General features: G+C 42.9%; 1 protein-coding gene across 2 annotated transcripts in view; it reads left to right on the forward strand.

Annotated features, from left to right (window-relative positions):
* PHTF2 (putative homeodomain transcription factor 2) overlaps nucleotides 1-16,702 on the forward strand; it is a 107,833-nt gene that overhangs the window by 13,587 nt on the left and 77,544 nt on the right. For both annotated transcript variants that reach the window (XM_066591999.1, XM_066592000.1), the window contains exon 2: nucleotides 12,088-12,158. In XM_066591999.1, coding sequence (XP_066448096.1) covers nucleotides 12,114-12,158 — 45 coding nt within the window. In that variant the 5' untranslated portion in view covers nucleotides 12,088-12,113. The remainder of the gene's footprint in view (nucleotides 1-12,087; nucleotides 12,159-16,702) is intronic.

Genomic DNA, 16,702 nt, shown 5'->3' on the forward strand with positions numbered 1-16,702 from the left:
GACTGGAGAGGAACATCTCTCGGCACAAGAAACATGGAAATAGAAGGGCTTCTCCTTTCTCTTCCCAATGGTTTCTTGTCCCTAAAGAGACCCAGAGGGATTCTGCCCTCTTATATTTCAAGCCCCCCCCCCTCTTTTGCCAGGATTTTCGGGGGGAGGGGTTCTTGAAATATAGGCCCTACCCTGAAAATAAGCCCCAGCTGCATTAACCCCCCCCCAAAAAAAACTGTACATCACCTAACAGGCTCTGTCTCCTCAGCCGCACTTCTCCTCGCAGGTCCCCAGCACACTTGCTTGTTATTCTTCTCCCAGCGGGGGTTCCCTTCATCCCATTGCTTTCAATGGGGTGGTAGCAATGCCAGCCCCATGGAAAGCAATGGGAGAAGATCACAGCTGTGGTAGGGGATTCCTTCATCAGCACTGTCACAGTATTCAGTGATGAGGGGACTTCCGGCAGGGATGAAGGAATCCCCTGTCACAGCAGCGGCAGAGGAATGCGATCTTCACCCTATGTTTTCAATGGCGCCAGACTGCTGCCGCTGGCCCCATTGACAGCAAGGTAAAGTCCCTGGATGTGACAACATGCAGGGGTTTCACATCCAAGGAATCCCCTGCTGTCACAGCCAGAGCAGGGGATAGTTATCCTCTCCCCTTTTTTTCAGTGGAGCAGGAGCTGCTGCCGCCAGCCCCGTTGACAGCAATGGGCGATATCGCAAAAAGAATAGACATGCTGCGATTTGAAAAATTAATTAATACATTTTTTTTTCAAGCAGCATCGCTGGAGTGAAAACATCGCAAATGAGAATAATCATGCATTTTCACTCACTCTTGCATCGCACGAAAAACGTGCGATTTCCTCGCCAGTGGAAAAGGGCTCTTAGGCCTTTCTCACATGAGCGTATGGTCACTACATATTACGCGTGCAGTTGTTGTGCGAGTAATTTGCAGCACCTATCTCCCATACACTTTAGCGGTACCTCTCACAGCGCAAGAAATGCACATGAAAAGACAAATTGCGGCATCACTATCGTGGCACGTATTATGCTTGCATACACACCAAGATAGTGTATGAGGATTGTCTGCATGCAGCAAGTATGCGTGTTATTGCATAGGTGCTGCCTGCTTGTCCATGAGGAGAGATACTCGTGCGGTGCGCAGATCATGACGTCCGTGTGAGAGAGGCCTTAGTAGGTCAGTGAGACGTGTCATCTCAGAATCCAGAGCTGTACCATGGCCCATAATTACACTATATAGCATCTCCTGCGCTCCCTTCCTCAATAAGTGCAAAGGTTACATGGGATGAAATGCCTGCTGGTCTATAGGCAGCGCGGTGCCTGGAGCGTGACTGGGATAAACGGGGTGATAGTGATCTCTGACAGAAGGCTGCCAAGTGCTTGTGATCTGACTGTAATGTTATCTGGCTCCTCGTACAGAAACTGCACCTACTGCGCTTTTATACCCACCTCGTTCTCCGCTCAAGATGGTGCTGTCTGGTAAGTGCTGGAGCTTTAAAGAAGTAACTAAGCGTTTGGAGGCTTAATGAGTCCCAGCCGGGATGTAAGAACTTGTCTTATGAGTCGGAATGTAGCGGAAAGCCTTACATTATAGTATATAATGTCTATCTGGAGTATCTCTGATGGTGGGAGGAGGAACAAGCTGCAGATGTTTCAGTACAATTACTAGATGTGAAGGGTTCATATATGCCTCTTATGGCTACATCAACATGTACATATCATCAAAACTGCATAGACTAAAAACTGTGATTTAGACACCTGCAAACACTTGGTTGACGGAGTCCACAGTTGTCCTGTTTAGGCGCAGAAAGTGTAACAACGCTGCCTGGACACTAGGCGGCAGAACTTGACTTCTGTAGCAGTTGCCTTTTCTGAATACTAACTGTGTCTTCAAGAACTCAGATACCTCCAAGATGTACCGTAGGTCTTAATAGTGTAACAAACAGACAGTCAAAGGTATATGAAGTGCATAACACCACCAATAGAAAACAGAATTGGGATGGTAATCTGATTATGATGATGACAGACAGATGGAGCGGATGATTAATCAAAACAGAAATGCCAACCTTATAATAACTAACCCTAGTTCTCACTAAAGGCCCATTTACACTGGATGAATGTCGCCCGACACGTCCCTGTGTGTACTTGCTCCCATGCTGCTGCACAGGAGTGAGTATCGCTGGCTCTCTGACACAGCGGCCAGTAGGGGGCCAGGGCGGCTGGAGGAGATTTCACTCCTCACACTCCCCCCGTCCATCTCTATTTACTTAACATAGCAGCCGTTCAGTACTGACCAGCCACTATTTACACTGAGCAGTCATCGTTTAGATCATTGTACATCATTTAAGCTGCATAAAATCCTGAACGATGATCGTTCAATGTAAACAGCAGTTGTTCAGTACTGAACGGCAGCTGTGTTAAGTGAATGGAGAGGGACGGGGGAGCAAGAGGAGAGAAATCTCATCCAGCTGCCCCGGACCCCTTCCGCTGGCTGCTCTGTGAGCGAACCGGCGGTACTCACTCCTGTGTAACAGCACAGAAGCGAGTACACACAGGGACAAGTGTCAGGCATTGTTTGCGCGACATTCCTCCAGTTTAAATGGGCCTTGAGACTTTCTCTAATCTCTCCCTGGTCTGAACACAAGATACCACTGTCTCTGAGTAACCCGCTGATAGGCCAAATGAAGCAAATATGAAGGTTACGCACTCTGAACTCCATGTACACTAACTCCCCCCCCACAAAAAATGGCGCAATTGTATTTTTTTTTAATTAATACATTACATGATACATTCAATGGTGCCATTAAAAATACAACTCGTCCTGAAAGAAAAACAAGTTTTCATACGGTATAACTATGTCGGTGAAAAAATAAGTTATTGCTTTTGGAAGTCAGGGACATAAAAACGAAAATCAAAAAAGTATAAACTCTCTGGTCTTGAGGGGGGTAAAGTGTAGTGTGGGCTCCCCTCCCCCCGCCTTGAAAACCATCTTACGAAGTACATAGACACCTAGTGGCCAGGTTATTATGACCGGTAGGAAGTGTTATATAACTTCGCTGTACACAGAAATTGCTGATGTCAGCTGATTTGGAGGTACAAGGAGAGGAATGTGAAATGATGCAGCAGGTACTAGAGTGTTTACTGCAAGGCATAATGGGTAAACAATGCATCTCACTAACTTGTCAGATCAGATGATTGTGGCTGACTCAAAATGATTTTCATTCAAGAGCAGTTACATCCTTCAGAGAGTGGAGCCTAAGGCTTCGTTCACATCTGCAGCGGGGCATTCCTTTCTCCTATTCTGTCATAGGAACAGAAAAATGGACTGATTCGTCCAGCTGGCATCTGTCATCTCACCTGTCTTTTTTTGGGGTTGCTTTGTCACCAATTTTGTACCGAATTTCCACGTGTTTTTTTTTTTTCCGTTGTTGTGGTTTTTAGCTTCAATTAAAAAAAAACGCATTTAAAAAATGCATGAGTTTAAAAAAGACAAACAAAAAAAAAATTGCATGTATTGTTGAGGGCTTATTCAGACGACCGTATATCGGCTGGTTTTTCACGCCGAGCCGATATACGGTGTCCTTGACTGCAGAGGGGAGGGGGGAGATGGAAGAGCCAGGAGCAGGATCTGAGCTCCCGCTCCTTCCTCGCCACTATTTGCAATAGGAGGGGGCGAGACGGGGGCGGAGGTACAAAGGAAATGTCAGATGAGATAAGTAAAGACAGTCATATGTGATAGGGCACCCCCCACCCCAGACTATCACACCAGCAGTGGGGTCAGTCTGCTGCTACACAGCAAAGGAAGGATTGAGACGCTTACCCCTTGTTCTTCAGACGTGAACACGGTCATCGTTAGTGCTCAAAACAAACTTTGATTGGCTGCCGAAAACAACTTGGTTCTACTCATTAACGACACCACTGCAAACAGAGGCAACGGGGGTTGGATGTCAAAGGCAGTGCACATAATGGGTGCCATGAGCCCAAATGTCCTTTAGCCAAGCACCTGGAAATGGTTCCGACTGACACAGGGTGTAACGTTGGTGTCACCTGTCTCTGGATGGCGGACAACAAAACACTTGGAGCTGCTTGTGCTTGTTGGACAATTAGACAATCCTCTCTACTGGTGGTTTGTTGAAGGCATCCTGAGCCAGGTCGCCTTCTATGCATGTCCTCATGCCTCCACTGGTCCCAACACCTCCTAACAGTCTGGTCAGAACGGCCCAGATGGTGGGCAATTTTTCGATATGACCATCCAGCTTATCACAATCTAATAATGCGCCCCTCTCAAATTCTAAGTGGGTGAAGTCTCTTTGATTACATCGTAGAGGCGTTTAGTGGTCAACCAGCTCTACACAAGTGGCAGGAGAAATATTTTTGATATTCTTTCCAGTTTACTGCAAACTTGTTCTCTAACTGCAGGTATGTTTAAATATATATGCACGGTCACCTGCAAATACGGTAAGCTAAAACTATATCCACTGTGGTTTTTATATGGTGTGTAATATTGTGAAATACCATTGCATATAATATTATTGTTGACAACAGAACTTTATTAAATACTTGAGGTAAGCAGTTTTTGTCTATAGGCGGAACAAAGGCAGAGCTCTAACCTGTTCTCTTCTGGACATGTGAGACGAGTGACTCAGGATGAAGCGCTTTAATTTGGACTTAGTCATTTTGTTGTGTGTGATGATATGAATTCCTGTGGGTTTTTTTTTCTAGCTGTCATTTTAAAAACAGTCATGGGTGTTCATGGCGTAATTAGATATAATTAGTTGTACTTTTTGTACAGTGTCTCCTACAAGCTTCCCTACAACAGATATTAGGTGGCACATTTTTGACTTCTCATGTTTCATACTGATATTTGCCTTTCTGAGAGGGAGGGCCTGAAACAAGCCTGAGGATTGGGATTGTACAGTAGTTACAACTTTTTGTGACTTCTTTAAGCATACGTTGCTACTTGTACTCAAATAGTAGTCAACCAGATAGTAAGGCAACTTTTTGGAGAGTGTAAAGTATAACCGCTATACTATCAGAATCTAAGACTTATTATTGAACTTTGTGCAGTGGGTTTTGGATTACCGATGTAAAGTCTAGCAGATACCATTTCTGAAGATGCATTCTATATTCTTTGTCTTCCATATGGTATATGGTGGCTGATCACCATGAATGTGCATTGAAGGGGCCGCCAGACATCAGCTGAAGTATTCGGCTTCAGAAGAATCTTCTTGTGATAGTTGGTTTCTCAGCATTTTAGAATGTTAGAGAAAATTAGTAGCTTTTGGGCTCTTCCGTTTAATAACATGGCCTTTCATTACCCACAATAGCTAAACTGCAGGAGACCTGCTGAATGTGCCAGACAATTTTCTTTAATAAGTATGTCTTCTAGTAAGTTACAAAGTGCTTATGCGCAAGAATGTCCTTGATTTATGCATTGCTGTTTACATGCAGCCAGATATATGCAATTTCTGGTAAATTAAAGCTTGTGAATCTATAATTCGCTTTAATATGCACTTGCTTGCCTTTACAGATTTTATTGTCGACCTCATGGAAAATGATCTTAGTGCTACTGAATTTACGATGCTTGTTTTTGCTTTTATTCTAGCTGATATTCACTTGTTGGCAAGGCATTTCGTGATCCTCTCAAAAACAAGAGCCTTTAAAGTATAATTGTCATTACATAATTTAGTTTTATTTTTATTGGACAGAGAAGGCAATTTTAAGCATTTTTCCTGTATATTTAATTAGTCTATTCTATACGTTTGTAGGAGGAAACGACTCTTGAAATGTTGCCCCTGTCACTAGTAGGCTCTATAGTTGTGGAGCGTTGCTAAGGAGAATTCCCATGCAGCTAGCTGAATATGGGGGAAGTCTGCTACACTGTGCCTGCACTCTCCACTGTATTGCAGGCATAGTACTGAACATGTATATATATTTTTTTATTAATTGCTCCTAATATTTCTACATATTTATTTCCCCCAACAGTTGTTTTTCTGACACTGCTACCTGGCCCCAGGCACTGTGTGAGGAGAAGCTGTTCCTGTGCTGCATACAGCTTCTCCTCCTCACATCGCACCCACTTCCCGCTAAGACTTGATGCATTCTGTCATGTATGCTTGTCTCAATGCTTTGGGTGTTCGCCTCATTATTACATTCAATTCCCTGAAACATGACAGCACATCACATCTCTCTGTGGGGAGCAGGCGCAAAAGTACTTGCAATTCAACTCTTGGCTGTCTTATAGTACAGTACTACTTGCTATTTATTTTGGACTTGTGCTATAGAGGGCTCTGAGGGAACCCCATTTAAGTACAGGGGGTCCCAGATTGTTTAGCAGCTATAAATTGAAGTTCTACATTGAACCCTGAAAGTTTTATATAAGAGCTCAGTTCTTTCTTATAGTCAAAGTATGTTTTCGAAATATGACATTTTTTCCACTACTCCTAGCAATTTTGTTTAAAAGGGTTGTCCGAAGATTAATTTTTTTTTCTCAAAGCAGGGAATGTTCCAAAGTTGAAAATAAGTTATACTCGCCGATTTGCTGACGTAGTGCTACTATTATGGTCCTCCCCGCCGCCAGGTTTTATAAACATGCCTGCAGTGGTAACAGGCCTGTATACACGTGCTGCTGCCCTCAGTGGTCTCATGTTGGACATTGCTTAGGCCATTGCCCGGCTTCAGCAGTCACGGGCATACAGGCGGATCACTGCTGGAGCTTGTTAAACCATGCCCAGCAGGAAGGAATACAGCAGCGCCACTAGTATTACAGTATGTGATCAGCTGCAGGAAAGTTAACCAAGACCGGAGCATCAGAGGAGTGAGGGATTAAATGGTAATGTTTTTATTTTATTTTTTTGTACTTTTGTATTTATTTATATTACATAGTCCCGTGCCCCTTATGAGTACAGTGTTCAGATCAGACAGCCTCTGTTAATAGCTTTCTTAACAGTTTCTCTTAAGCAGTTTCCCTTTTAAACAAGGATCCGCAGTGCACTTCCTTAGGTTAGGCCTCATGTAGTCGCTGCCAAGATCAGGACTAGATGCCACCAGGACACGCCAGGGAAATCCTTCAAGCAGTTTTGTAATACATCTGTCTTCAACTGCTTTCACCCACATAGAATTCCCTACAAGCACAAGATTTATTCCACATACTCTGTGCTTGTCGTCTACCCAGATCAATAGATTTGCTTAAAGCTGCAGCTATCTTTTCTAATAAGAAGCCAAGCCAAGAGTTATTTATTGCCTTAGCTAAGGGACCAGATCCACTTAGTTCCTGGCAGAGTACAAGTAACGTTGTGCAGATTTATTTGATGTTACAGCTGTGTTTTATTCCTTGAGTACTAGATTGACCCTGCTTCAGTATAATGCATTATCTGGCAAAGCACTAATGCCATGGTCAAGGTAATAACTTGGCCCTTCAAAGAGTTTATCCACGAATTAAACTTTCCCCTGTCCACAGGTACCGGGATAAGCGATCAATGGGGGATCACAACAGTCGTCTTAAGTTCCCTCCCCTGTGAATGGGACTTGATGAACCATGCTCACTGCTGCTCTATTTATCTATAGGTGATTGTGGAAGATAACGGAGTGCCGGGCTCTGTCTCTCCTCTGGCATCTCGCCTATCGGAGAAAACTAAAGTTGTATTGTATATAGAAGCAGCAGCAGCACCACTTCTTATATTGGTCCAGAAGACCATGTAATTGCTGGGACTACTGTCAAATGACACAGCATTGGGGTCTAAAGGCCCATTTAGACACAACGATTATCGCTCAAAATTCACTCAAAAGCCGTCTTTTGAGTGATAATCGTTGCATGTAAATTTGCCCATATTTCAGTTTTCGACTTGAAATCCATCATTTGGCAGAACAGCTAATAAGACAGAACGCACGCTGTGTTCTGTCCGGGGAGAGCTGATTTATAGCTGATTGCATTGTCTCAGCTGTTCTCAGCTGTCAGCCCCGCTGGCAGAACAAAGAGAATTTATTTAGATGGCAGCAGGCAGTCCTCTGAATAAATTTGTTTCCCAGTGGCCCACAGGCTACTAATAGGCATTAATACTAGAGATGAGCGAGCATGCTCGGATAAGGCAGTTACTTGAGCGAGCATCACTCTTCTTGAGTAACTGCATTCTCGTCCGAGCAGGCTCAGGGGACAGCGGGGGGGGGGGGGGTAGAGTGAGAGAGATCTCTCTCTCCCCCCCCCCCCCCCCCGAGCCTGCTCGGACGAGAATGCAGTTACTCGAGAAGAGCGATGCTTGCTCAAGTAACTGCCTTATCCGAGCATGCTCGCTCATCTCTAATTAATACCAATTAGCAGATTATGCAAAATGATCGCTCAAAAGCCATCTTTTGAGCAATCATCCTTGTGTCTAAATGCACCTTTACTATAGTCCCTAACTCCACCAAAAGGTGTTTTATGACCTTAAGGGGACAAGTAAAATTTAGAAAAAAGTAACAATGAAGCAAAAGTAATTTATATGAAAAATAACAGAAAAGTAATAATGCCTAAAGCCCTAGTCCCGAATCGGTTCTACTAACTAGGTCCTATTGTTTATCAAAATAACCATTAGATGGTAGTAGACACGAACATAAATTGCATCTAACATCCCATATGTAATTAAAGGGGTTGTCCCGTGAAAGCAAGTGGGGTTATACACTTCTGTATGGCCATATTAATGCACTTTGTAATGTACATTGTGCATTAATTATGAGCCATACAGAAGTTATCTGAAGTTATTCACTTACCTGTTCCGTTGCTAGCGTCCTCGTCTCCATGGTGCCGTCTAATTTTCAGCGTCTAATCGCCGGATTAGACGCGCTTGCGCAGTCCGATCTTCTTCTTTTCTCAATGGGGCCGCTCGTGCAGGAGAGCGGCTCAGTGTAGCTCCGCCCCGTCACGTGCCGATTCCAGCCAATCAGGAGGCTGGAATCGGCAATGGACCGCACAGAAGCCCTGCGGTCCACCAAGGGAGAAGATCCCGGCGGCCATCTTCAGCCGGTAAGTAAGAAGTCACCGGAGCGCGGGGATTCAGGTAAGCGCTGTGCGGATTTTTTTTTAGGTCCCTGCATCGGGTTTGTCTCGCACCGAACGGGGGGGGGGGGGGGGGGGGGCTGTTGAAAAAAAAAAAAGCCCGTTTAAACTTATTTGCTGTTCTCTTAGTCTGTAATTCTCGTAATATCGGTTGTATAAGACTGATTCACACTGTCACTGTAAGATCATTTATTCTGATTGTAAGCGATTTACTCATTTCTTGAATAAAAAAGAGATTGTTTAAAAAAAAAAAAAAAAAAAAGTTTAAACTTGGTCCAAACAACATATAGTATTAAGGGTTCCTTCACACTTGTGATTGCGATATCGCTGCGATTTTTGTGTGATGCATTTTTAATATTAGAAAGTCCTAAGGGGTGAAAGGGATTTTCTAACATAAAGAAATGCCAAGTAATAAAGAATACTGTGAAATGGAATAAAAATCACCGCCCAGTGATGCTGGTCTGATCCCAGAAGTGACTGCAGCGGCCATGCGCCATTCATATTAATCACTCTCATCCATCACCATTTCCTACCATTATCTGCCACTTGTCCTTTTTTTTATGTCTGGAAAACCCCTTTAGTAAAAACTTTAATTTTGAATAACACTGTTTAAATGTTAAGGAAGACTCAGAATGGAAGACGAGTTCCTGTCTGTGTAGATCTGCAGATCTCGATATGTGTACCCGTGTAAGATGCTCATTTCACCATGCGGGCAAAAATAAATATTTGTCCGTGTTTCATACTGGCAGCTTGGAACTTGCGTTCTGTGGAGTATTTCCCTATGGCACATTACATGTGTAATGAGTAGGTCTTATAACACTGTGTGCATAATACAGCTTCTCTGTTACACTTCTTTTCTTAACCCCTTAACGGGTTCCTGTCCTAAATAACATTTTTTTCATATTATTAATTATAAATATTATTAATATTTTTCTTTCCTTTAATTGAGGGTAATGTGTACCAATGATTAATGTTTTTAAAGTTGTAGTTCTTTAACTTGTAAAATAAAGTCCAGTACTGTGCAAAAGCTTTAGGCGGGTGTAGAGAAAATGCTGTAAAGTTAGAATGCTTTCAAAAATAGAAGGGTTTTTATGCTTATTTTTTTGGGTCAAATTTAACAAAAATGCAAATTGAATGAACGAAAGAAAGCTCTAAATCAAATCCATTTTCGTTATGACCACCATTTGTCTTATTGGCATCAATTCTTCTTCATATACTTGCACACAGGTTTAGAAGGAACTCGGCAGGCTGTTGTTCCAAACATCTTGGAGAACTAAGCACAGATCTTCTGTGGATGTCGGCTTACTCAAATCCTTCTGTCTCTTCATGTGATCCCAGACAGACTGGATGATGATATTAGCGCTCTGTGGGGCGTATCATCCCTTCCAGGGCTACATATTTTTCCTTATGCTGAAGATTATTCTTAAGGTTATTGACTACATGTTTTGGGTCGTTGTCCTGTTGCAGAATAAATTTGGAGTCAATTAGACACCTATTTAAAAAAAAAAAAAAAAAATTCTTTCTTTTGCAGCATATTTTCCACACCTGCCTAAAACTATTACACAGTACTGTAGAAGGCCAGCTTGATATGGGCGTAGGCTCATCTACGTGTGCGTATGCACTGCATATTGGCGCAATGGGTACTGCATTTTTGTGCGCTACTGCGCATATTTTATTGTATTTTTTTGCTTGCGCATTCCCTGCTTATTTGCATGTGCAAAAAAAAAAACCCATATATGCTCCCATTGAATTGAATGGACAATTATGTTCAAGGCCATATCTGCATTGCGGAGTCCGCGGCGTAATACACCCAGTGTTTTTTGGTCTTTTTTGGTGTGACCGAATTACACGCATACAAAAGTAACATGTGAGTATACCCATTGAAGTCATTGGGTTCTATTAACTGCGTGTAATGCACACAAGATTTTCACGTCTAGTACACAGCATAGATGCATTGGGGGGAATAAGCCCTAAGAATGGGTTTCCTATTTTGCTGTTTGTTCTAGATTATGGGTTGGCTATGATGACAACTGGGGTTGGTGTGGATGGTGATTTGTCTTTTATTTGTAATCTATTTTATAATTCTTGTATGTACATTTAACATAGCGATATGTTCCCATTAATGCCATAAAACACCCGTGGGTGACACACTAATGTTTTATTGTTTTAGTTTGTCATTGTAAATGGGCCATCCGTAAAAGCCCAAGTTATGGGTGAAAACTGCCAATTATAGTAATAGTCACTGGCAGACCAGACATCAGGTGAAAAGGCATGAACATTATTTACAGACATTCAGGACTGCCACCAACATCCCAAGTGTTTATGGGATCTTTCACATTTAAAAGGGATGACTGGGGAAGGCAATGCCAAACCACCCTGCAAATAGTCTGCCAAGAAAACCTCACGATGTGACGTCACCCTAGGAGTCAGTCATGACTCGGTGCTCACACCAGGGGACTTTACCTTTTTTATTGTGTTTTAAGGGTGTTTCTTCTCTGTATAATCCCTATTTGTTAGAATGGTTCATGACCATAATATAATTGGGCATATCCCCCCCCCCCCTCTGGAAACCCCTGAAGTGTTCTGTTACCCTGCATCACACCATCAGGAGAGAGGCTACCTGTTGTTTCAGGTGGCTTTCCAGAAGTCCTTGTCATGCAGATTATGGACTGCGCCATGTAAACCTGAAATATTGTGCAGAAATGTTAAAACCTACTCTCCATCGTTCCCAAAATGGTAACTTATGGAGCTGCTCGCTATCTATAATATATAGTCTGTGTGTTACATGGTTACTACTAGCTCTTCAGGTACTTTCAGAAGTATCTCAGCAGTGTTTCTGCAAAATGACAATGATGAAAGACTTGAAGGCAGAGTAATTAGCAGATTGCAGCAAGCTTACATTAGTAAAATAGTAATGAGGGAGGGTGTAATATAAGTCGGGCACACGCCCATTGGTGTACAGGTGACTGCACTATTTATACATACAGCATCAGAGCACTTCATCATCCGACTGGCAGTAAATGTATCTCTTTCTCATTGCAGCCTAAGATGTCAAATGTGTAGAATAAATGGCGTCCAAAGTGACAGATGCAATAGTTTGGTACCAGAAAAAGGTAAGAAGAAGCCGCTTATCTGTGTATTAAGTCTATATTGTGTGTTTTAAGTGACGTTTCTAAATGTATTTGATGTTGGGGACGGATGACTAAAATGATGTATTGTAACAACTGTTGTCTTCTGTTGATTCATTTGTGTTCCCCTAAACAGACACCCTGTCATTATTTGTGTCCATGTTATTGAGCGGAGCTCTTTGAAATCTCTTGCTTTTCTAGGAAGATTGTGTTTTTTATTCTACACAGTTGTATTTGCAGTATATTTTTAAAGGGAGATCAACTTTTACAAAGGCGAAGCGGCTGTTCTCATAATTGGATGATTGTATGCAGCCCACATGACAAGCTGTGTACATACATGGAGATCATTTTACTAAGCGCTTCATGCCTGAATGGAGCAAGGTGAATGAACACGGCTCAACACGGTTGTTAGAGCACTTTAGGCGTTTACTCAATGGAACCCAACTTTGTAAAAGATAACCTTTTCCCCATTTCCATGAGAATAGCCATGCTGGATCCCAGAACATTATCTTATTTGTTTTCCCGCCTCCCGCTTCTCCTTATAATATTACTAAATTCCTTACTTTTGTCAGATGTTCACCTGTTCACAATCATTATGGGTTCGAATGCCTATAGTTGCCATAACTTGTGTGAATAATCCTCAGAGAAGCGGTGGAAAACTTGAATATCTTTGTTAATTTGGGTATCTATGTGCTTGCGGTGTTCAGCCCTTACAGCAGGGTACAGTACTGATCATATTGTAGTTCTCACTAGGAACTGTACTATATGAAGGTTATGTTTTAGCGTCTGTCGTGATCGTGATGCCTGTTAGGCATTTAATTAGTGAAGACATCATTCCACATTAGATTAGCGTATGAATAGGCATAGCATGCTTTCCCATTGGCAGAGGTGCTGGAAAGGAATTGGGCTTTAGGTAATCAATCTCATTTCTATTTCCTCATTACATTACACATTAAGAGTGCTTGGGAAGTAACTGTAGCAGAACGATTGTAGCTTTCATTGGACAAGGTTAATTAGCTGAATGTTTCTTAAAATAAAATATGCTGTCGTATCAGAAAATCTTTCACTTAGTTATTGTCTATTCTTTATACTTTTTTTCCTTTCTAAAAGCAATGGTGTAACCAATTCTTCAGAGATGGATAAAACCTATGATAATAATAATAGTCTTTATTTGTATAGCGCCAACATATTTCGCAGTGCTTACAAAGATGGGGGGAATACAGAAGAACAAAAGTACACAAATTACAGAACCACGGTTACATGTAGTAATCAATTCGAGGAAACAATAGGGGTGCGGGTCCTGCGCCAACGAGCTTACATACTACAGATAATGGGGTGATATAGAATGTAAAGGGGCTGGAGATGTGCATGGTGTGGAGAGTGAGGGATGCTATACACATAGACAATGGTCAGACATTTAGCCGTGTGATGGCAGAAACAGTGTGACTGCAGGGGCAGTTGATGGTGGCTAGCAGGGATTGCAGTCAGTAGGTCAGGAAGCATGCTATCATGCGGCATACAAAGGGGTTTGGCTTAGGAGAAATGGTATTGCTCCCCGAAAAGATACGTTTTTAGAGCATGCCTGAAGTTTTGTGAGTCCTGGATTGCCCGGATAGCCTTTGGTAGTGCGTTCCAGAGGACCGGTGCTGCTCTGGAGAAGTCTTGGAGGTGGGAATGAGAGGTTCGAATTAAAGGGGTACTCAGTCTGATTTCATTAACAGAGCGGAGGGTGCGGGCTGGGTGATGGACTGAGATGAGGAAGGCAATGTAGTGTGGCGCGGCTCTGTGAAGAGCCTTATGGAGGAAGGTAGTGAGTTTGAATTGAATTCTGTATTTAACGGGCAGCCAGTGACTGGCACAGGGCAGAAGCGTCCGAGTAGCAGCTGGACAGGAAGATGAATTGGGGGGGGGGGGGGTAGAGTCTGGTGCAGGGGAAGCCGATCAGCAATGAGTTGCAATAATTGAACCGAGAGTGGGTGAAGGCAGCAGTGAGCGGTTTTAGCGAGTCCACGGTGAGAAAAGGGCGGATTCCGGTGATGTTCTTGAGGTGCAGCTGACATGTTCGGGCGAGAGCTTGGATGTAGGGGGTAAAGGAGAGATCGGTGTCGAATATGACCCCAAGGCAGCGGGCATGTTGTCTAGGAGTTATGGTGGCGCCACACACTGAGATGGAGATGTCAGGATCAGGTCGGTTGGTGGAGCGTGGAAATACCAGTAGGTCAGTTTTAGAGAGGTTTAGTTTTAGGTAGAGAGAGGACATATTATTAGAGACAGTGGACAGACAGTCGGTGATGTTTTGGAGGAAAGGTGCAGAGATGTCACCGGCAGAGGTGTATAACTGGCTGTCATCAGCGTAGAGGTGGTATTGGAGGCCAAATCTCCTGATGGTTTGTCCAATAGGGGCTGTGTAGATGGAGAAGAGGATGGGGCCGAGGACCGAGCTCTGGGGGACCCCAACAGCAAGGGGAAGAGGAGGGGAGGTAGAGCCAGCAAAGGAGATGCTGAATGAGCGGTCAGATAGGTAGGAGGAAAACCAGGAGAGAGCAGTGTCCTTTAGACTGATGGAGCGAAGCATACTGAGGAGGAGTTTGTGGTTGACCGTGTTTAATGCTGCACAGAGGTCGAGGAGGATCAGTAGGGAGTAATCGCCCCTCGATTTGGCTGTCAGGAGGTTGTTTGACACCCTTGTAAGGGCAGTTTCTGTTGAGTGTTGGGGTCAGAAGCCAGACTGTAGGGGATCGAGAAGAGAGTTTTCATTAAATATTATATGCACATATGGCCACGGCTTTTTCTCAGTGTATATAGTTGACACTTTGTTTACGTTTAAGGACTATTTACAAAGATATTCACAACATGTACATGCATGTATATACCTGGTCCTGAATAGCATTCCTGCACTAACAAGTCAGGAAGTAGTCCTTTGCAGTTTCTCTGTCCCTGCCTAGCCAACCCTAGCAAGAACCCTTTTGGGTAGGAGAGTTAGGCGGAGACCTCCACCAACCTTCAACTACAGTGATCTAAACAATTCAAATAGTTTCTGTGTCATCATTTTCAGATTATATTCTGTTGTCAATTGCTTCATGTAACTGACCAGAAGCCACTGATTTCAGTTGGGAGGGGTTTGCTTTAATTTTGTGTGAAATTAAAGGGATTATATCACTAAGAACCATACTAATCTACTGGATAGGTGATAATTCTGTAATTGCTGGGGACCCCACAACTCCAGATCCTTACTGTTAACTAAAGTGGGAGGTCCTAAATCCCTGTTCGGGAGGATATTGAATGGAGAGGTGGTCACACTTACTCTCTGAAACTAACGGAGGGAGTCAAACGGCATTACTTTTTTTCTTTCGTCAAGAAGTACTCACAATCTTGGAGGCTCAAATGTGATATGAACAGAGCCTGAATGGGTCACCTTGACAGGGAAAACACTGTCTGTTTACCCCAAGAGACAAATGATCCAAAAGCAGCTATTGAGTCTAAAAAGAAACCTGTAATCGAGCATTCTGCCTTACTTTTTGGGCCCAATACCAAAAAATATAAAAAGCATCAAAAGCTGCAGCAAACCAGAAGCATCAGTTAGACCTGATGAGTAAGTCCAGAGAAACCAGTGTACTTGTGAGAAGAAAAGTGGTATTCTCACCCTGGAGGAGGAGTTACATTTATTTTGAATGTTCTAAGTTTAAGAAAAGTAAATGGATAAAAGTCCCATGAGTTACCCCAGCCAAGATGTAGCAACCTACCAACTGAACTCCTGTGTAGCATTTGTTTGATTAGCTTTCATTTATTTGTGTGGAGAGAATAGTGTTGTGTTTTGAAGGGTTTCTTGAACCCTAGCAGTGGTTTTGTTCTGATCTTCTCGATGGGTTTGTGTTTTTCTGTTTTCTGTATACCAAGTACAGTGATTCACTTTCTGTGTAATCGAGATTAATGAAAGGCGTATGCCAAGGCTGTAGTTGCTCACATGGAATTTGTTGTAATTTGCAGCCAATGACGTTGAAGAGCATTGTGCATTTGTAATCTGCCCACAAGTCACATCCTAGAATAGCTGAGGAGTTGTTCAGCTTGCAGATGTGATATTATGCAACAGGCATGTACAGTGAATCAGGATGGCTTCATGTGCACCTCAGTGGAGCTATAGCCAATCAATATGCTGTATCGGCATTAGGGACATTCAGATATCATGTCTGACAAGCATATACACTAGGGCTATAACTTTTTTACAACCTCCTAGTTGCTGAACTTTTGCCTAAAAACAAAGAATTTAATTGCCATTTCAATATTTCTTCAGAAAAGGTCACCCCCAAATCATATAATTCGATTTATGGATGTATATCCCACCCCTCAGCTGATTTCCAGCTAGTAATGGAATAGATCAGCAAGAAGTTGTGTTCTCTGCAGGATTTCCCACTTTACTTGTTTCATGGGCATGCAAAAATCATGCAGACTTATGAATAGAGGGAACAGCTATATTTCTTCTTCACCTATTATCATTCAGTTCTAGGATTAATCTCTGGAATGTCTGGATG

Source organism: Eleutherodactylus coqui, chromosome 2, assembly GCF_035609145.1.
Source record: "Eleutherodactylus coqui strain aEleCoq1 chromosome 2, aEleCoq1.hap1, whole genome shotgun sequence".
Classification (NCBI taxonomy): Eukaryota; Metazoa; Chordata; class Amphibia; order Anura; family Eleutherodactylidae; genus Eleutherodactylus; species Eleutherodactylus coqui.